Source organism: Gambusia affinis, linkage group LG02 (assembly GCF_019740435.1).
Source record: "Gambusia affinis linkage group LG02, SWU_Gaff_1.0, whole genome shotgun sequence".
Taxonomy (NCBI): Eukaryota; Metazoa; Chordata; class Actinopteri; order Cyprinodontiformes; family Poeciliidae; genus Gambusia; species Gambusia affinis.
In genome coordinates this window covers 10,506,823-10,528,847 of record NC_057869.1, presented here as the reverse complement: position 1 = coordinate 10,528,847, position 22,025 = coordinate 10,506,823, and the positions used below count along the sequence as shown (strand labels likewise).

Below are 22,025 nucleotides of genomic sequence, written 5' to 3'. Positions count from 1 at the left end.
TTTAGTTTACTAGTAAACACACCTTGTTTAAGAAAAAACAACATTGCTATAAAGACTGTAGGGGTCTATATTTTATTAATCAGATAAGCAGTTTCTTAGCAATTCAGGATTTCTTACTGCTGGTGGTTTCTTTAACTGGAAAAGGAGCTGCTCATGTGCCCCAATTTAATGAGTCTCTTTAAGATTACAGAAATATGATGCATGGATTCTGATTGACACTTCATTTTTCTAGATTATACCACTAAATACACAAATGTCACACATTTATTTTTTAATTCAAGCTGCATTTTGGTGGATAAACAAACAAAATCTGTACCCTCTGATATCAAGATGATGGAGATTTATCTCATTCGGTCTTTTTCCTCTTCTCTTTCATTCTCTCAAAAAGAGGATCCAATTTAGCCATGGTCAGGCCAGACCAATAAATAGCTGCTTTACAGAAAATGAGTCTGATTGAGGATTTATCCAATCCTTTATCAGGACTGATTGTTTACCTTTGCCTGAGCCAGCCTGCAATGAAAAGAGAGCTCTCGCCTTTATCCATACAGAGAAGAGAAAAATCCAATCATTTCTCTCTGTCTTCCTTCCTTCCTGCCTTTGTTGCTCAATTTACCTTCATATTGTCTCTTTTTCATCTTTACTGCTCCTAAAGTCTTCATGTCTATCTTTCCTATTTCTCCTATATGTTTCTCTAAGCAATCCTCACATTTTTTCTGATGTTGTTTATTTCAGTTTTTTTCTGTGTATTTCATGCTTTCTTGATGCCCTGTCTTTGCTGACTAACAATGAATCATACATCAAATCAGAAGATGTTTGTAAGTGAACAAACAGCTTTATGGCCACCAGATAACACATCAGATAGGTCAGGTATACAGTTATGGAACAGTCTAATGCAGGGATAGGTCATACAACAATATCCAAACCTTTAAACCATAGACAGAGCACAGCTCCATCCACTATTTGAAAAAATAAAGATTATGTTAAAGCTGAACATATTTGTTCATCTAAATTATAGTCATGGACCAGCTATGGAAGCTGCCCAGAGGGCCTTGGTAACTATGGGGGAATTTTAGAAGGATATAGATATTTTTAATTTTTCAATTAAAAATATTATTTCACCCTTTCAAATAGTCGTATTATCTTTTGAAAGACGACAAGATCCTCTCCAATTAGGAAATTTAAACTTAGTAGCTGAAATGTATTCATACTTACGAAAAAGTATGCATTTATGGATGCATGAATTTGGAATTAACATTATAAATCATATAAAAATATATATTTTGGACAAGTTTCAAGAGCAAAACCATTGTTGGAAGGTAGCCATGCAACATCCTATTTAAAGTTTAAAGTGGGAGAAACTGCAAACAGGGAAGAAAGTGCTCTAATCAAATGGGACAATAGTCAATTTAAATTGAAATAATCTATTTCCACTGAGAAACATGGTGTTGGCAGTGTCATCCTGTGGGCATGTGGGGACAGAGAAGTGGGTGAGGGCTATTGAGATAATGAATAGAGTTAAAACTTTGTAATTCTGAAAGAAAATTGGTTAATGGCTTCAAAAGATGTCTGTCTATCCATCAAGTGAGAGCTGCAGTAGAATGACTTGGATCAATACATACATAAATTTTAGAATGTCCAAGTGAAATTGTGCTTTTGAAAACCTGCAGCTGAATTTGCTGCAAAAGGTGGTTCTGCAAAGTATTGATTAAAAGGCAATGAATGCTTATGAACCACACTTTTTAGATTGTAATATGTTTTTATTTCATTTCATTATTATGTAATATTTTAGTGTTATTCCGTCCATATCTTGAAATGGCTAAACCAACACTAATTTGTTATATAATATAGATTTTGTTTGTTACAAAATGTGACAACATTCTCAAGGCTAAGATACTTTAGCGAGAAACTGCTTTGTTTGGGTAAGAAGTCAAAATGCTCATTAGATTTTTATTTGTTTCATGCCAAATGGAAACATTTTCAGAATCTGGATTTCTACTAAAGTAAAACAGTGACTTTAGTAACTGTGTTACAAACTGTCCTTGCTTTATTCCTTGTATTACAAATTATGCTTAAAGCATTTGGAAACCTTTTGAAGAGAGCTAAACATACGAGGAGAAAATGCAGAAAAACTTCAATTCGCCAATTCAACAAATCCTGTTGTTAAAGATGTGCCATAAAGTGCTTGAAGTATTGCTCATAGTAGCTTTCTGGACAGTTGGGCTTTAGCTAACAAAGCGCCCATACCCTCATCCACAAAGCCAATTTTGCTTCACACACATAGGCCATGCACACGCTCTCATGGCTTCTTCAAGAACACAAGAGAGGAGAGTAAATGGTTTTTCTGAAAGTGATTCCTACCTCCCTATTATTTATTCATGGGTCTGCTGGTCATTGCAACCTTGAGACTCGTGTGATAAATTCTATACAGGGGCACGGTGGAGAAAGCTGCAGCTGGGAAAAGTAGAGAGGCCAGGAGAAGAAGTGGGGATGGGAGAGGACTGGAGAGAGGGAGGCGAGTGCTGCGGTCTGGAATATGGGTTTGGATTTCCGTCCTTGAGGAAAGAGTGAAGGGCGATCGATAGTGAAGCTGAAAGTGAGGCTGATCGGGTGGCACCACGAGGCTGCACAGGCACTCAGCAGGAACACAGCTTAGACACAAACAAGGTCACTGATGGACCCCCTAAGCAGAAAGAAAGACAGAACTAAGAAGAGGCTTAGGGTAAAATCAAGACGCATCAAAGCTCAAGAGATGGTTCTCAGAAGGTGTTTGTGAATTTCTTTTAAACTTTCAAATGAAAGAAGAAAATTCATTAGCTTGTTTTTATTGTGCACTGGCCATAAAGGAAGGATGTCTTTGAGACCAAAGAAAGGAGAAAAAAACAGGAAAAGAAAAGACGCTTTGTCAACAACCTCTGGAACATCAGGCTTTTTGTAGATTTGCTTGAGAGAAGGAAAGAGCACATTGGTGTGGTTCTATGTGTATTTGAAAGGCATGATATGAACAACAAAAACTGAGTAGAAATTGATAATTATTGATGATCACTGCTGTGTGTTTAGTTTGCTGACTGTATTTAATATTTTAGATGTTGCATTTGCAAAGTTTTCGAAGAGCTATCTGTAATTTGGCGAGAGTTGGGGTTCAACGTAGGTCACCCAACATAGACACAGTAAGAGTAACAGGAGAGAAGTGACGCATAAATGGAAAAATAACATCAAACTCCATGCAGAAAGAGAAGCTGGGTTTCAAACTTAGGAACCTTTTGCTGCAAGACAACAGTGCTACCAACTGCACCACCATGCTGCCTCAATGTATATTTTAATTAATTTGAATAGCTTGCAAACTGTTAAAAATAAAGCAGTGTTTTAATTTTTTATACACTAAGAATGACCTAATGTTCCTAAAATGACGGATGACTTTTAGTCTTTTCAGCTTTATGTTTGTTTTAATAATGAAGAATAACTTTAAAGTCAGTACAAAAAGAGTTTTGCTATCATCTAAATTCAGGATAGACATGTGAGCAACTTGTTCCAGCTCAAAATGACAAATTGAGGAAAATCCAGCACAGTTACTCAAGGATGACTTACTGTTACAGATAATCCCTGAGTGACAGTAACACTGAAAGGAGATAGTAGACATAACCAGAGAAGTATACAGTTACACACCAAATAAGGTAGATTTCTCCAGAAAAAGACATAAAGGTGATTCAATTATCTCCATATATTTGAATATTTGTCTCAAGACCTCACCAAAGTCACATTCTTAATTACATGTGGTGGTATTTATTTTGAACATCTTTACAATATTTTAATTTGGTTCAGGAGGTGAAAAACCTTTCTCACTGCAATGTGAACCAAGTATACTTGGTTGAAAACTGGTCAGGATTGATCAAATGATCCAAGCAAACTTGACTTTAAATCTACTAAATTCTATATCGGGATTAGATCTGTACCCTGAAATACTTGATTAAGTTCAGTAAAAGAATCTTGAAAACACAAAAAACTCTAAATATTTTAGATAATAACACGACTGTAATCCAGCTTTCTTTCTGCTCTCATCTTGCCCTGGTATTTAGCTGGTACAGTAAACTGGTAAATGATCAAAAACTTCGCAAAAGGTAAAACAAAAATTAAAAACCTGATCATAAATAATTTGTTTAGAAAAGACAAGAAATGTAATATCTTCATTATTTTAAAGTTGGTCCTATTAAACTGACTTCATTCCTCAGTCACTGAAATGCTTCCAATAGCAATAAAGCCTCTGCATGGCTCATTATTGTATGTCTATTTAACAAAAGAACCAAGTTGTTTATATATATATATATATATGTGTGTGTGTGTTAAAGTGAAGATCAGCACCCTTGACAGCATGAGACCAAACAATAACCAAATCAAATTCATTTTCATCATAAAAACACTTCTGTGTGAGAGATGTCCCTGGTTATTTGGTCCTTTACATTTTGTCTGTATATCTGAATGTCTCTGCAGCGCCTGCTGCCGTAGCAACGCACTGTACTTGATTGAGTAACCCCTTACTAATGCTAAAACTCATAAAAATAAGTTCTGTATTGGTGTCTGAATGCATGTGCTTGCATTATAAATGACACAGAGAAAGGCAGCAGCCTTGCTGAATTGTCTAGACATGACTTTAAGGCACATTTTGCATGTAGGTCATAGATGTATTTTAACATCTCATATTACAGTACACTTTTTTTCTTGACTCATTATTTTAAAATTTATTTTAAACAATCCTAATAATGGAAATGACTTGGTTACACACCTACGTTTTTCTTGTTTTCAGACGGAGTGGCCTTGTTATGGCATGTAACTTTTTTTCTACGTATCAAATGTGTTTATTATGTTTTTCTAGAGTAATGCTTCGGCAGTTACTAGTTCATAGTTCACTATCAAACCTTAGACATATAATTTGACAATAACTAAGTAAAGACTTGAATAAAAAAGCTGAAAATCCCAGAAGAGTTAAGATGAAAAGTTTTTTTTTACTATTTTTATGAAACAGGTTTACAGGGTTTTTTTTTCATTGACCTCTCTTTATTTATGTTTTATCATTGAATGGCTTATGACACATGGAGACTGCTGTTATTGTAATTTGAACACTACAAAGCTAGAAAATTCTTAACAAGTTCCTAAGACAGGGAAACTCATAATAGCTATGTTTTCAATAGCGGTAAAACACAGCTTCACAGTGAACTCTGTTACACACATGAAATGATTACCAACACAAATGATTCCTCTATCTTCTGATGTTGTGGTTTTAATTAAGAAATCATAATTGGATACAGTTGCTATAGACATGTCAGGGCTGTGCACATACAGTATATGTACCAGAGACTAGCAATTTGCCACAGATTTCATGTTCATGAAATCCTCCCTGGCGTCAGTTAAGTGGAGTGGCTGCTTAAACCAGTGTCACATTTAGTTCAATCCTGGTTTTAAATAGAGAATATGGGGAAAAAAATGCAACGGAACAAGTATGGCAGCAGATAAACAGGATGTACATACTTTGATACAATTGAACTTCATAGAGAAATTAAAAGCCCAAGATTTTTTTTCTGGGTGAAAGTATTGTTAATTCCTGGTACATGAAAACACACAAGAGGATGCACAGAAATTGGGTAACCATAGAAACATGTTTCCTTTTTTGCATGTATTTTTAACCTTCATTTACATTTCTAGGTAGGACTTTTCTCTCATGGGTCAACCTAGCCTTAATTTCTCCATGGCATGGCAGAAGGATCATGCAATGTCCTTCTGCCAAGCAATGACATCATCTGCTTGCACATAATTAAAGGCGAGTGGCAAGAGGTCCAATTTCACCATGCTAAGCCTTGCTTGTGCTAATTATCCAGTGCTCATTACAACTAACTTGGAGTCATCCAACATGGGCAGATTGTGTATGGTAGCAGCTGACACTGCAGCTCATGACTGTCTGTGTGGAAAAGAGAGCTGTGTGGATTTGCTGATGCTGTCTGTCGCTGTGTTCTCTGCTCTGACTCAAATCTTGGTCAACCACAAGTTAAGAAAATATTCAAATTAGATCTGTTTGAAATTATCTCGCTATCTTAGTGAAATGCATGTATTTAAAAAAGATATTTTTCTTTATGCTTTGGTTTTTAACAAAGTTAAGTTAATTTATATTTTGTCTTTTTGTTTTAGCTATAAAATTGGACTTATTGATAATATGTAATCAGCTTCAGTTTCTGTAATTTTATTACTCCCTCAGTCAAAACATCTGATAAAAGCATTCATTTTGCCAGAGAGATGGAGGGGATGTCTTCAATATAAATGAGTCTCTTATTTAAATTTTTTTTCCTGTGAAATCTCTCTACGCCATGCATTGATAGAATGTATTTCATTGGGAGATTTATACAGAAAACACATTAATACCTGCAGATCATATATTGACAATGACATCTTAATGACAATATGGCTAAAAATTAATCTAAGCACATTTTTCTTACCTGTCAGTTCTTTTCCCATTCTTCATCACTCTCAATTCTATATTGTTTGGCTTCTTAACTTTAATACCTTTCTTATATTATTCTGTTTTCAACATTTATGTCTTTCCTGTGGTTTTCTTTAGTTCTCTTTTCTGTCTTTTGTGTTTCTGCCACCTTCTTCCTTTCTCTGAAGTTGGTACTAAATTTTCTTTTCTACTACAATTTCCATTCCCTGTCAAGAAAAAACAAAGCTCACATCCTTATGTGCAATGCATTGAAAAATAACCATATAAGCTGTGATGCTTGAAATGGTTTTGGTTAACTACTCTCCTTACTTATTTTTAAAGCATCGAGTTTTGCGTTTCACTCCGGTACCCAGTTTTCTCAGTCCCTCACTGCTTTCAAGTGACAGATAATTAAAACAGATATTTCTGTGCTGCAGTGCTTTTTGTCTCGCAGTATACTGCATGTCATCTTCACATTGTCACATTAAGTATTTTATTGTATTCTTTCTTTGAAAAGTGAGACAGCACTGATTACATCAGAGTATTTATCACTTTGCTCTGCCGTCATCAGCCTGCAGGAGTCAGCTATTTTGTCACTTTTGTTGTGATTTCTGCTTATTTCTTCCATTGCTCTTGCACATTTCTGCTTAGATCTTGTGCTTCTTGCATTGTGCATGCATTTGTGTTTATCCTAGGGCAGCCATGTGTTTGTGTGTCTGCATCCATGCCAAGTAGTATTCCCCAATAACAGGATTACCATCTTAAGACATTTCATGGCAAGTGAGCCAGCTGGATGGATATAGCACTGTAGTGTAAACTCCACTGGCGTTACATCAAGAAAAGAGTTAGTAAAATTATATAAGGCAGCTCCAGCCAGCTCTGTGTGAGTTTCTGGGAGGGAGTATAAAGGATTCAGAGATGCTTAACATCCCTGAAAGCAGCTGTGGTCTAGAGAAGGGGAACCCTTGAAAACGAGGAATTGCTTACAGTGCTGTCAACGCAGTAAGGATTTAACTCTTATCAAATTACTTTCTTCTACAGTTATGCTTTAGACTTTATTTAATTGTAAAACTGAACGATGCAGCTTTCCCAAGACGGCTAAGATAAATGAACGTTTACAACCAGCAGCTAAATTGTAACAATTACGCACAGGAAAGATGCTAATTATTCAGGAATATAACAAAACTGTCAAAATTATCCTAGTGTTTGTGAGGCAATTGTGCTCTACTACAGTTTCTAAACTTGGATAAAAGTTTAGATAGACAGTAATAGGCCTGCCTCTGAAATACATTAATGAGTTGCAAAACTTGAATTGAAGTCCATGTACTCTAAGACAGTTGTGGGCCTTTTTATAACCACTACAAAAATATAAAAGGCCCTCAAAGTCGCATACAATTCAAACCGCTGGAGAGACATAGAAAGCCATTATGCTAAAATGAGTGTTTTGTTTCCTTGATCCAGTCCAAAACGAGCATCAATTGCTCAAGTCAGCAACAACCCAATGCAAAAGAGTGTACCTCTTTTATTTCTAAAAAGGATTTGATTACATTGATTATTCAAAGAATGTATTACTGATATACAGTCCTCTTGTTGAACACTTGTCACTGCTGCTTTGTGTCCCACAAGTATCCTTTTCAGACAAAAAACAATCAATTTAAAACATGCTTTTTGCAACATAAAGTGCCAAAAATAAAGCATTTTCTTTATTTCCATGTAGACCTTGAATCAAATTAATTTCTCCCTGTTGGCATAGAAAAAAACTAAACCATTAAATCATTTTCAGGTAGCATGGTACTTCCAATTTTAGTGTTGACCGTTTTCTGTCTTAACTGCAGGTCAAAAGGACCTGAAGGCACTGGACTGTGGAATCCTATTTATCCTATGTTCTGTGTCACTCTTCCGTCTCAATGTCTCAGGGAAAGATTTGATTGGCCATTGAAAGTGTGTGAGTGTGAGAGAGATGGAAAGAGAGAGTCAAAGAGGGAGCAAGAAAGGGGGGGGGGAATATGGCAAAGTAGATGACAGAAAAAAAATCAGACATGTAGAAGAATATTAGGAAGCAAGGTTGGAGAGAGAAAATGATAAATAACACGGAAGAAAGTACTAGGATGAAAAACAAAGTAATACCGTTCCTTTACCCCTCCTCCTGGTATTATTTTAGTTCCATCTTAATCTCCATTCCTCTTTGATTCCTTCCCAATGGCTTGAAGTGGCAAAAAGGAAAGGTGGTGTCTGCATTATACTGTAAAATATCAGATATTTATTTTTTCATTTATTTTACAAATAGGTAAGACTTGTTGTTCCCGGGGATTTTCTGGTATATGAGCTTTAAGAGAATGGGAAAAGCTTCTCAGTATACAAATAAAAACATAGTTTGGGGTGAAATATGGAAACATCTCTGGTTAACCTTTCTGTAAAGCTGAACAAAGTTAAAAGATGATTCTTTTTTTCAAAGCAAACACACCAACGTTTAACGTCATAAAGATGAGCCTTTTTTTGTTCTTATAATTCTGCATAATTCACCATGTCAATATTTGCCTGAACATAGAAAGCTTGCTGCTGTTAAGCATTTTCGCTTACATGTGTATCACGTCCCCTTGACAACTTTGTTGACTTTAATCATGCTGATGTCAACTTTGAAACAACATGAACTCATAAAACCGTTACTCTCAACATTATCAGCCAGGTGTCACATGAAAACCAGTTTGTTGTGAGCACTGTTCCCACCGGATAGTTTAACGTGCAACACTGAGTACATGTACGTGGTCATAAAGATCTATCCTTGCACGGACATGTCCGGCGGACATCCTCTTCGACCTCTGCAGACTGAAGTCCGCCCGAGTATGTTGATGATCTTAAAAGAAGATATATTTTCATTTCAAGTCAGTTCTTCTCTGGTTATTTACTTAGAGATAATTTACAACTAATATCAGCACAGGATATTTTACAGAAAAAACTGTAAAATATCAGAAAAACATTTTATATATTTAATATAAAAATTTAATTCAATTTAAAGATATTTAAATTTGATTCTGGACTTTATTGAAAATTAAAAAACTGGAGCTAATAATATCTTTATCGAGAACAATTTTTTTCTCAAATCTGATAAAATCTTAGACTTTTTTAATGGCTTTATTAGTGATAACTGATGAACCCGGATTACTTGTGAGAGTTGGTATAACTATCCATTCATTTTTATAATGCAGAAATGCAAAACAGTCAAGTGTTGTTCTGCAGCATTATGCTCTCTTTATATTTACTGGATTTGCCATTTTATTTTGCAGTCTTTTCTGTTATTTCCTTAGCATTGCTAGCATTTTGGTACATTTTACAATGAGCAATATTATAGTCAGTGTGAAATTGCCCAAAGAGCTCATTGATAAAATTATGATGAACACTTTAAGTGTAAGTGTCCACTGTAAGTGGACTCATAAACTAACTATGGCAACATCAAGTACTGAGAGATGAAAACAATTATTCTGTGGTGACATTTTCAGTGGTATACTTCTCCATAAATTTTTAAGTTCTAGTTTTGTCCCTCTTTTTAAACTGACACCAATCACTGACCTCATTCTCTGTAGTTTCCATCTGTGCAAAACAGCTTAATTCTCCCCAAGCCAGGTCTCACAAACTCAGGAGCAGGAGTGTGTGGTGCCAACTCCCAACATTTGTTTTACATTAATTATTTCAGTTCAACTCATGTTTTAATCTGTTAGGTTGTACACAACAGGTTGTATTTTAACTACCACAAGAAGTCATAGCTACATCACGCATCAGGTTTTCTGTCAGATCATTTGTCACTGAGAATTTAATCAGCAGCAAACTAGCGTAAAGTGAGCGATGAATAGTTTTGAATCCCTGAAGGAGAAGAAAACATTTAGGTGAATGTGTCAACAAAGGTTTACTGGATAAACGTAAAACTGTTCTACCTTGAATATAAGCAGTGAGAACATTTCCCACACTGCCAGATAGTTTAAGCTGTAATATTTCTAGTCTTTACCGATTTTCAGATTTAATATTGAGATTGCTTTATTGACAAATTTTGTACTAAATTGTAAGGAAATGGCTGCCACTCAAGCAGACCAGCAGAGGACCAGTCCAGATCGGAAATAATTGGAAGCCACCAGGCAAAACTTGGTTTCTCCAAAGACCAACAGTCAGATTGTATCATCTTGGATTTTATTATAGAAGGGAAAGTGCTATGCTGCAGTTGTTTTCCCCTACTTTTACAGCAGTAGTGAGAGGTCAAGGGCTTTTTGACATTATGTTTGAGACGGTGCCCTAAAGACCACAGATGGCTAAAAGATGTCTTTATCTCTGATGGTTGGACAAAGCAATTTTCTTTTAAAGACCTGGAAAGCAGCACCACAGATTCTTTTGAAGCAAAAGAAGGTGATTTTAACTACTCTTTCAATGTTTTATTCTTCAGTATAGCTTGTCATTTTGTTTTACCTGTGTAACGTTTTGGGCTGTTATGTGTTCCTACCTTTTTAAAGAGGTTTATGGTCTCAATGGGATTTTATCTTGGTTAAATAAATTAAAAAATCTATTTTAAAAAATCAGTAATGAAAGCCTAAATGTCACAAATTTGCTAATGAACCAAAAAAGCCTACTACCCTTTATTGGTTTGTTTTCAACAATAGTTTGATTCATGACGTTATCGTGTCATGAGCCTTAGTGCTTGAGTGAAGCAGACTGTATAAAACTGGGGCATTTGACATCATCTGTGTAAGAGTTGTGCCAGAAAATAAAGCTGAGACTCAGATTATGGGACAGACTTGTATTCAGATTCAGAATCATTTTGTCCTACCAGAGAACTGCATTTGGTTTTTGTTGTTTTTATTTTCTTTTGTAGGATTAAGAATGAACAATAAGGTCTTACTGTTTTATCTCAATATCTTAAACAATGAATATCGTATGTTGATACAAATTTACTAAGAATTTATCAAAACGTCAAAATAGTCTTTTGGCAATACAAACACTGCTGCAAAGTAAAATATATGTGTGATTGTAAGTGTCATCCTTGGTATCAATAGACGATGTGATGACTGCCATCACAATACATTGGATGAAGATGTTTTTTAATCTATTACTTTTTTCCAATTATAAATGAGTTGGAGGAAAATAAGGACAGCTTGTCTTTGTCTCCACATTTCCAGCAAAAGTAGTTCAGGTGTTTTTTGACACATTCTTAACATTGGGAATTGATGTTTTATTGCTGTATTGTGAAATAAATCTAATTTTGCTGAGTTGGTATTTAATTTGACTTGTTAAGTCAAATTAAATACCAGAAATTCACCATACGCTCCTTAACCACTTCTCAAAAAACACTTCTGCCTTACTTAAACTGCCAAAAGAGGCTGATCTTAGCCTGAGATATGAAGACATGCATTTCTTTGATAAATATTGACTTGGCATTCTGGGCTTGAACATGAAAACTTCAAAGCCTCAGCTGACTCACCAACACCTTGTGAAATCTGATGATGTGTTTTAAAATTATTGCTTTGCCAGATAGTAGAAGGTTATTAGGTTCTGCCTCAGTCTGTATCCCTGGACACAATTCAGTGGTTAACATGCCAATATTTATGGTTCTAATGGTTCAGAAAGTGCAAAACACAGTTTATAAACACATTCAGTGTAAAATGGAATTATTACTTATGACTACAGCAAAGCACATTACCATTAATGGAAAAATTACAAGCCCATTTCTTTCTGGCCTGCTTCATTGTGCACTCCTTAATAACCATAATTTAAACACACCCTAATAGCCCATCCACTTCCCATGTAAAGACCATGGACTGCTTTCCTCTTTTCTCCTGAAATGCTTCTCTTCCATCTTCATTTTCTGTACCCATGTAGAAACATCCACGCCATAGACAGCATGTCTGCACACAGCTGAATACAGAAACAGTACAGAAAACCTTCTACATTTTATGTCAAGTTGCATCTCGGGGGACACCTTTGCTTCGCTTCACTTTACACCTCAAACTAGACGTAAATAAAATATCATCACAAAAGTCTCTGACTCAACAAAGTCCCTTAATCTTGCAGCATGGTTTTTAGAACAGTCTAGAGGAGGATGAGTTTGTTTTTCATGTGTAAATCGGTGGACACAAGATTTGATGAAAAGCGAGTGTTTGGCTTTCTCCTACTTTGTAAAGAAATAAAAGGAAAATGGGAAAGAAAAGCGCCCAGACAGGCAGAGGATGAGGGAGAAAAAGGGCTGAAAGAGATAACCAGAACAATCCGTCAGGACCTTAGCAGAAAAAAAAAAGGACTGCAGCCTCACTCATCCATTGAAGGAAGGAAAAGGTGTAAAGGGAGAGTGAAGGAGGTCAGAGAAAGAGAGTGCAGGTGATGGTATTATGCTGCTTGTGTCACAGCCAGATAAAGGCTCCTCTGCCGCCTGGCTGTCATCTGCATTGCACACAATATCCCCTTTATTCACAATATCACCTTTTTCTATTTTGCTTCATCTGCCACCCTGGTGGAGCAACTCCCAATGTGCTTCACTTTTTCTCTTCCCATCACACCGCTGCCAGCAATACTGCATACATCATTCCCTATCATCCTCTGTTCTACTCTCTCTTATGCTCCAAAGAAAACTGGATGGTGCTGCCCTTTTTTCCTCACGCAAATATCAAGAGTATTCCTGCTTTTCCCCCCCTTTTTCTTTCTACTCACGTGCCGTCTCCTTATCAAAGATAGTTTTTAGTAGAATACTAGTATTTCTACCACACATGTTGCTGTTATTTTCTACTGTAATATGGCAAATGCAGCAGGTCACTGTGATTTTATGCTCAACATGCCCTGTTTTCAGTAGGGTGGTCGCCTCTTAGGTCTGATTTCAACCAATTCCACAAATTTGAGCACAAATAGTATTATGGACAGTGTGCACACCTTTCAACTTGTGCTTTTAAGGCTGATTTTCTTAACATCCATAAAGAAAATTACTAGCCAAAAGGAACTACTTGTTCCCAGAGAACTGAGGATATTTTTTTCTGACCTGGTGGACACTATTGAAGAAATGCTGAGGTTATGTTTGCAAGATAGAAAAAAAACAACATCTTTTGACCTAAATCCCCTATCAGATCATATTTTCAATCCATGAAAATCACCTACACTCATGATTATTTTTGTGATCATCAAAATGATTTTGAGTAGCAATGGAAGTTGAAGTTGACGTATCCCAGCTACGCATCATGACCAAAACTGTGATGTGATGAAAGGCTTACACAGGAACAAAGCAAAGACAGAAGCAGCAATGTCTGCTCATGCAAGAACAGTACACCATGATCTCTTAGTGTTCGTCTAATAAAAGAAGACGAGAGCTTTGTGCTTGTGTGTTACTAAGAAAGCAATAACATAAAAATTATTATTGAGCTCTGGTGATGTGAGCATCTTGAAAACATACACAAGATATAACACAAAGGATAAAAACTGATTCATTCAAAATCAGCCAAAAAACAGTATTGGCATTTAGATGCTATTTTTTTTAAATATATATATATATTTTTTGGAAGTTTACCAAAGGTGAAATATGCTCTTAAACATGATTAAATTTCTCACAACTGTGCTACAGACCCTCTGGAACAGTAATGTCCACAATAAACCAGAACTGTCTTAAATTTCCTGAGAATCCCATTCCAGGATTCTGCTTTCAGATTTTGTTCTTTTTGTTAGTTATCTTGGTTCAAAAATAAGATACATTTATTATTATTTATTATTCCTTATTATTTAAAATGTGACCATAAAATATTAGATTTCCTATGTTTGAATGGCACATAACCAAGTAATTTTATGTTAATAAAAGAGCTTCATCTTCTGCCTGATTTTCCAGTACCATCAATTCACATTTTAGTCAAGTATCTCATTAAACCTTAGCTGATTGTCTTTATTTTTTAATTTTTTTTTACACTTTCCAATTCAATTCCTACATTGGTTCTTACTCAGTGAGTAAAAGAGGAGACAGTAGGTCACATGAAAAACATGTGGGATAATTGCAATCATGATTGTTATAAAGATAAATTTACTTGACCAGAAAAACTATTGAAATTCTTTACTCAGATGAGGTGTTGTTTCATTTCTCCCTTCCCAGGTCCTTATTATATAATCGTTTCATTAGAATTCAGTCAAAATTTTCAGCTCTGTTTCTAATCTCCCTTCATGGTTAAGTTCAAAAACTGTCAACCATCTGCAAAATTGTCATTTATGTTTTATTTCTTAAATAGACAGGCTTAACAAATGCTCATTACACACTTTAGTATGCTTCCTTTCTGTGTTTCTGACTAAAGTCTTTACTACATACACATGCATTCATTCTAGCTGAAGTCACTAAACCATGAAGAGACAGGGTGCAGTTCATTGCTCACCTTGGCTGTCTGGATCAATGGCGGTGTGCCTCCTCCAAATCCCTCCCACAAACAGACCTGAATAAACAGACACAGAGCATTTACACAGGCGCTGATAATCCGTTAATCCATATAACCTGCTTTCTAATCAACACACACCCCGCCTCCCCATGGCCATCCCCTAACACACACTCAAACGCACGCCTGCACTCCGGAGTAAAAATGTACACTGATACTGTGTACATATAGGAACACAAGCAGACGAGTGTGCATATAAGCAGGAAATGCACACTTCTACACACTAATGTTTGCATGCACAGAGGCACACACAACTGACTTTTCCCTATTATCCTCTCTGACCTCCTCTGAGGGGTATGGTTGATAGTCCCATGGAGGTTGATAACAGACAGAAGGGTTAATAGGGATTAATGGACTGCACACACACAGTTGTGTAGACACACACACAAGAGAGAATTCCTGCACTGATGAGTTTACAGGCTTTTATACATCTTTGAAGCTTGTGTGTAAGTATATGTGAGGATGAGTTTGTGCAGTTGATTATTCGAAGGAACTTATCATGTAGCTGTCTGCTGCACGCTGTTCCCACTGCTTGATGAGATAATTGAAGCGTGAAAAATCCGTATAGAGGATGTCAAAACTCCTAATGGGCCGAAAAGCATGGACACCCTGAGCACAGCGCTTAGTGTCATACAGATCAGATAGATTTTTATCACTGGAAGGCAGATAGCCCCATTTATAAACTTTTATCCATTTGCCAATTTAATTACCTGTTTAGGGATCGCTAGACTATATTACTGTCTGTCTCAGTGTATTTACTCTTTAACATTTTGCCATCTAATTATTCCGTCGTGAGCAAGCTTTTCAACAGCTCATAAGTATATTTATGCATGATTTATTACAGAAAATCCAGGGTGGTAATTATCTTTAATTTGAATTATCAAGCATGTGCCATGTTATTGTAGAACCCTGCACTGGTTTCCTCCTAAAAAAGAGAGCTTAGGCATTAGCTACAAACCTACTTTTAAATATGACATATTTTTAATCATCGCCTTTCATTGACCCAAAGAGAAGACTGTCAACCTGAAAATAGAGTTTTGGTTTTGTAGTTAATTTAGTTTTATCTTAGTTCTTGTATTTGGTCATTCTTTTACTCCAATCTTTCTTTAAGTCCTTAAAGTCTATCTTGTCATACAGATAGACACTACAAGGACTGTGTGGAAAATTCAGACAACTCAAAGTTTGAGAATCCATATTTCATTCTTTTTCCTACTAATTTCAGTTTGGATAACTCTTTCCTACATGTCTTGTTTTGGTACCTTCTATTTTTACTTGTCAGCATTTCCTAGGATTTGTCCTGCAGGTGCAAAGGCCGACTTTCCTGTCCAACTTCAACTTTGTTTAGAGTAATATTGGCTTCATCCATTTCCTCCTTGATTCAATCAACTCACCTCTTCTATCTTCAACTACCCTACATTTAGGTCTATGTCCCCCATATCCCTTTTTTGACCCTTCTTTGAAGTCTTTACCCTATTCATCAGGAAAGCAACCTTTCTGTGTCTTTTTCCATGTTGTACTTGGCAGTCATTTCATCTGGAGTACTGTAGTTTTATGTTGTGAACATCTTGCTTATGTTGCACTTTTTATATTTGTGCAATAAACTGGATTTCCCCGCTCTCTGTATGTAGGTAGCCCCTCTAGCACCACTTGTTGTTTTTTTGACACCAGCTAAGAGCCAGATTTTGAAAGCAAAACAGAACAACAAACTGGAAGGTTTGGACTAGCTGATCACTATAACCTTGCATTTACATAGAAGAATAATTTGCAAACATTGGACAGATTTTTAGCTTACAAATCATCAAATGAGCTTTCAATATTTTGAAAAAAGCACACACAAAAAAATCTTCCAGCATTTTGAAGACACATCTGCTCTGCACATATAGTGGTCCCAATTGTGAAACAGAATAGGCCCAATGGGACGTTAAACCCCAACTCTCCCAGACAAACATCTTTTGTCCTTACCCCACTGCTTCCTACTTCCTTCTGCAGACTTTACGACTTGTTACAAAGCAGCATTTGCTCCCAGGGTCAACGATAGCAGGTGTTAAATCACAGCATCACAGAGGACACCTTGTATGGTATCTCCGAGATTCTGCCAGCTGTGACAAAATGGCTCAATTTGATGCTCTTAGAATGAGAGGTTGGCTTGACAAAAGCTAAAGGGCTTACATACAGGCTCGCTTGGCAGGCGGTCCACACAAGGGAGGACGCACACTGTCGCAGACGTAGTTTGAAAGTCGACGATGGTGAAACCACTAATATATGATCAGATGTATTTGATGTTGCATTCATAGTTATTGGTGTTTTTTTTTCAACCAGCTTCTTTTTTAGCTTGTCATTAGACTGTAGCAATGTTACTCTACTTGTTATGCTTTTGGTAATGGTGAAATGTTATTCATGATATAAGTTGAATCAGACTTAAATTATTTAATCCTTCAAAATATGTCTCTCTCTCTCTCTCTCTCTAGCAACATGTCTGTTCTCTCAATGTCGTCTCCCCTTCCCCTCTCTGTTCAGGTGCGGTGGACAAAGACGGCAGGCAGCGCTTCAGACAAGTTTCAGGAAACATCCATCTACAATGAGACACTGCGCATCGAGAACATCCAGCGGGTGCAGGGGGGCCGCTACTACTGCAAGGCCGACAACGGGGTGGGGGTGGCTGCCATCAAGTCCATCCGCGTAGATGTGCAGTGTAAGTGGGCAGGGAGAAAAGAGGAAAAGAGAACACTCCTTCCACTTTTAGACCACAGCAGACTCTCACTGCAGCCATTCCCACATTAGAGAAGGTCGAGATGGGCAGAGATGGAAAGATAAGCAGGAGGAAAGATGAAAGACTGATTGGACGGATGATGAGATTTCAGGTGGGAATGGTTTCCAAGAGTATCTGATGAATTACGGTTGAGAGGATGAAAAACATGCTAGGAGGATTAAGAGAGGAAGGTGGGTAGATCAAATTAAGCTGAATCAGAAAATTCTATAAAAAAAAAAGGTTTTATGCATTAAAAAATGTGTTTTATGTTCCTAAATATTTTATATACATCTGTTTCTCTGTGTAATATTTAGCAAAAACAAAAAGTAAGCCTTTAATTCCTATAAAATCTTGTCCTTGCATTCAGTTGCACATACTATTCCAGAATTAAACACGAAAGTAATTCACACAAATCTTTAGAGAAATTAAAGCAGAAGGAAATATTTGGCTGCACAAAAAGCACTTCAGTCCTTTTTGCTTTAGAAAATATTTTCAAGATAAATTGAAAAAAACAGTTGAAATATAGAATCAGCAGATTGGTTTTCTGTTACTCTACTACATCTACCAGTACATTATTTGAGAAATAGAAATAGAATTTCAACCAGAAATTGTGACTGATCTAATTAATGATGTTGAAGGTCCAAAATTGTGAACATATTCATATTTTTTTTTTTTTACAAATGCTCTACTTCACCAATACAAGTAAAGAGAAACAAAAACATTTTTCATCAGATACTTTTGGGAAAGAAGTGAAGCCTGTGGGACCTAAAGTGAATTTTATAACAGTTAGTCCAGGTGGCACGGGCTCTCTAACTCAATGTTTCTTAGCCAATTTCTGTCCTAAATGAATGGGAGAGAGACAACAATGAACCATTTGATTTGTCAGTGGCTTGAACTGAAACACTCTGTGTCAAATGTCTTCACAGCCAAATTTAAATTTAGCATGTAAATCAACAATCGGATAATAATTTACAAATAGCTTCCTATTTTCAGCCCCTCTCTGACTTGCTTTTTTGTTCTGGACGTCTACATCAGCCCTGTTGTTTATGAAATAAAGAATATCAGATTTAATTACAAAGCTTTGTTATACTGACGAAAGTAAATTTTCAGGGTGCGGCTCTATATTGAAGGGTTTTACCCTGCTAGCTTGCTACTCTGAGACTTACAGGATTTTCAAAATTTCTAATTAAAACTAAGTAAAGTGCTGAAATAAGGGAAGCTATAACATGATTCCCAGGTCTCTTTTAATTATCCGGCAGTCAAGTAAAAAATGTTTTATGCTTAAAGGTGGACAGAATCATCATCCTGCCATTTATCAAAATGAAAAAACTCCATCAAGGATCACCTCTTCTGTTCTGGTATTTGGCCAGCAAATCAAACAGCTTTCACATTGTTCAACATGTGACAGCTGGGAAGCGACATTGTGTTGTAGGGGTCCCGTGCTGCTGCTTGTTTCACTGCCCCACTGTCCCAGTGAGTCAGGGGCCAGGTCAGGGTCAAAGGTTGCTTAACACAACACTCTGTACATCCATGCCACATGCTTCTGAGGCCCTAAGATCCACACTGATATGTTAAATCTATTTTTGATCTTTTCCTTTGCTGATTCAATAACCTTATTAGTGGATTTATAGACTCATAGCAAAACATCCCTTTTACCGAGGGCGTTGCAAAATTTAGCACCAATTACTTTCTTGTCACTGAACTAATTTTGTTGGCTTTGGGTAAGGTGCAATGCAAAGGAGTGAACTATTTCACATGCACCACAGGAACACACACAAACACACACTCACGTTTGTGGCATGCTTGTCCCTTTGAGATTCATCATTTAGCCCCAGCCCTCCCTTTGCCTTTTAATAAGGCTTTCCCTCCCTTCTTCACCCACTTCTTCTTTCTGCTGATAGTGTTAGTCCTCCCCAGGAGTTAGCTCTGTCCTTGCTGGGGAGCTGGTAATTGCAGGGGGCCTAGCAAGTAAACAGGTTGCGTTGTGAGTGTAGTTGTGACAGGAGCTCTGTGAAGCTAACCAGCTTTGACGGTCAATGCTTGTTCAATTCCCTGTCCCCCATGCTGTGTTAGACCCAGTGGCGATCATCTGTGCTCGCTTCACCGAGCATCCTTAGTGCTAGGACGATGTAACAATTAGCCAAGGCTTCCAGAGAAACACAGGGAATGAAAGAGATGCACGTGGAGGGCAAGAAAGGTTAAGAAGTGAGGATGTAATAGCGAGGTTAGATGGCCAAAAACATCAACAAAGACAACTATTTAACATCAGTACTTCTCCAATACTTTTTTTAGACAAAAGATTATTCAAGTATGTTGGATGTTAAGAAAAAAAATGGTTAATTTACTAGTATTTAAAAGCTTTTATTTATTGTGCTTATCAATTGATAAATGTCAGTTGGTCATTCTACACCAGTTCTAATTTTGCATGTAATTAAACAATGTCACTTGAGAAAATTACTTTCCTCAACCATTTTTGAGGTCACTTCAATGACTGCTTGCTTAAGAAAAATCCTCTACATTGTTACTGCCAAAAAAGCCATTTTTGGATGGAGCCAATAACAACAAACTCCAAATCCCCAAAGCAACTTGGAAAAAAAAACAAAAAAAACTAAGACATCACAGATGAAATCTTTGTTTTTCTACCAAACTGCCACAACAATTAGAAAAACAATGTAATTTTTAAAGAAATAAATAGAACTATACTTTGAGGTGAAATACAAAAGATTGGGTTAACACTGATATGAAGTAGGTAGTGATGTGCAGATCAAACTAATGTGACCTTTAGAAAAGTGACATTTCCGTAAAGCACAAACCGTAACCAGCTGAAGGAAAAAATGAATTGAACATAGTTTACTACAACAAAGCAAGAAAAAAAATGGTGAAGCAGAAAAAGTCACAAATGGAGTCTAATCAACAAATAAAAATAGTTAAAAACAAGAAAAATCAAAACAATAGAATTTCAGGTAGGATAGTAGATATATTATGTTTCCTAAATTAAATAGACCTAAGGGCAGAACATGCTGTTACTCATACAGGGCACAGCAAGCAATTTAAGTGGCCTATTTCCATCAAAGTTTATCCATTTTGTCACTTCATTCATAATTCCAGTCACATGCTAGTCTACTTCCTCCCTCTTTTTCTTTGTGAAATATACCAGTGGTTGGAAAGAGAATCAACCAAATTATTTCAAGTCTTTACATAATTTTGTGCACAGAATGACCAACTTTAATGTAGAGTGGTTCCAATGGAAATAAAAAAACCTGTACACGTACATGCTGGTGATTAAAGGAGTGGTAAATAGGCATGAAGTGATTCAGGTTATACACTTCAACAGTACTGGGAATCAGTCTTGGGTTTCAATAGAGTAGGAAGGTAAACAGTAGATAGTAAATCAATATCATTCCCTCATTAGTTACCTCAGCATTTAGCATTATATCATACATAATTTTATCACCATCAGATCACTATTTCACTGGCTTTTAGGTGCCAATAAAACTGGCAGCATGGCCCATTTTTTCTAAAAATTATCTGATTATTTGGGGACTCCAACACAGAATTAACATTTTATTTTCAGAAGGAAATAAAATCCTTAAATATAATATGGTGACATCATCTGCAGTAAGTCATACTACTCTAATGCAATTCAATACTGAAAACCATTACTTTGATTCATTACAGAATGCTCAAAGTGGGAGTACTTAAAGAGTTACTCCACATTATACACTTCATTTACTTACGTTAACACCTGCATTATATTTTGTACCATATCAAACACATTTTTTGAGTCTTAATTTAATAATTACAGTTGTAAATAATTATAGTTATTTAGAACAAATTTTTATTTACATTAATAATCTTGTGGCAGGGAAGATAACATAGGCAGATGAAGCAGTACATTTTCACAGTAAAAAAAACAAACGTCAGCAATACTGTTGAGGTCATTAAACAATAAAACCAATATGGCGCCAAAGCCATAGAATAAAATTGACATATAATATTTTCTTGGAAAAATTGCAGGTTTCAGACAGAATGTTGTTCAAAACATCTTTAAAAAATTCTATTGCAAAATGTAAAACAGAAAACAATGTGGCAGCAGTTTTATAGTCAACCACTACTTATGTAACATAGATGGGAACTACCAACCCTGTAATATTAGAAACAATAAATATAAACAACTGCCACACTGTCAGTAATATTAAATATTAAATATTGAGTTAAAACTATCAATATTTTGTGCATGTAACTTGTGTATAATATGCACACTGATTGTTCTGTGATGAAAAGTAAGCTCACTGACTTGAAGAATGACTGACCTCTTCCTTAGCTTCACTGCAGGCAACAACATACAATCTGAAAGCCAGCTGAAATTTAGTACAAAGCAGTG

At 36.2% G+C, this 22,025-nt stretch overlaps 1 protein-coding gene across 5 annotated transcripts in view; it reads left to right on the top strand.

Annotated features, from left to right (window-relative positions):
• The window catches only part of LOC122844441 (MAM domain-containing glycosylphosphatidylinositol anchor protein 1), a 187,613-nt gene that overhangs the window by 69,520 nt on the left and 96,068 nt on the right, over window positions 1–22,025 (top strand). For all 5 annotated transcript variants that reach the window (XM_044139905.1, XM_044139889.1, XM_044139870.1 and 2 more), the window contains one exon: window positions 17,410–17,584. In XM_044139905.1, the coding sequence (XP_043995840.1) occupies window positions 17,410–17,584 (175 nt within the window). The remainder of the gene's footprint in view (window positions 1–17,409; window positions 17,585–22,025) is intronic.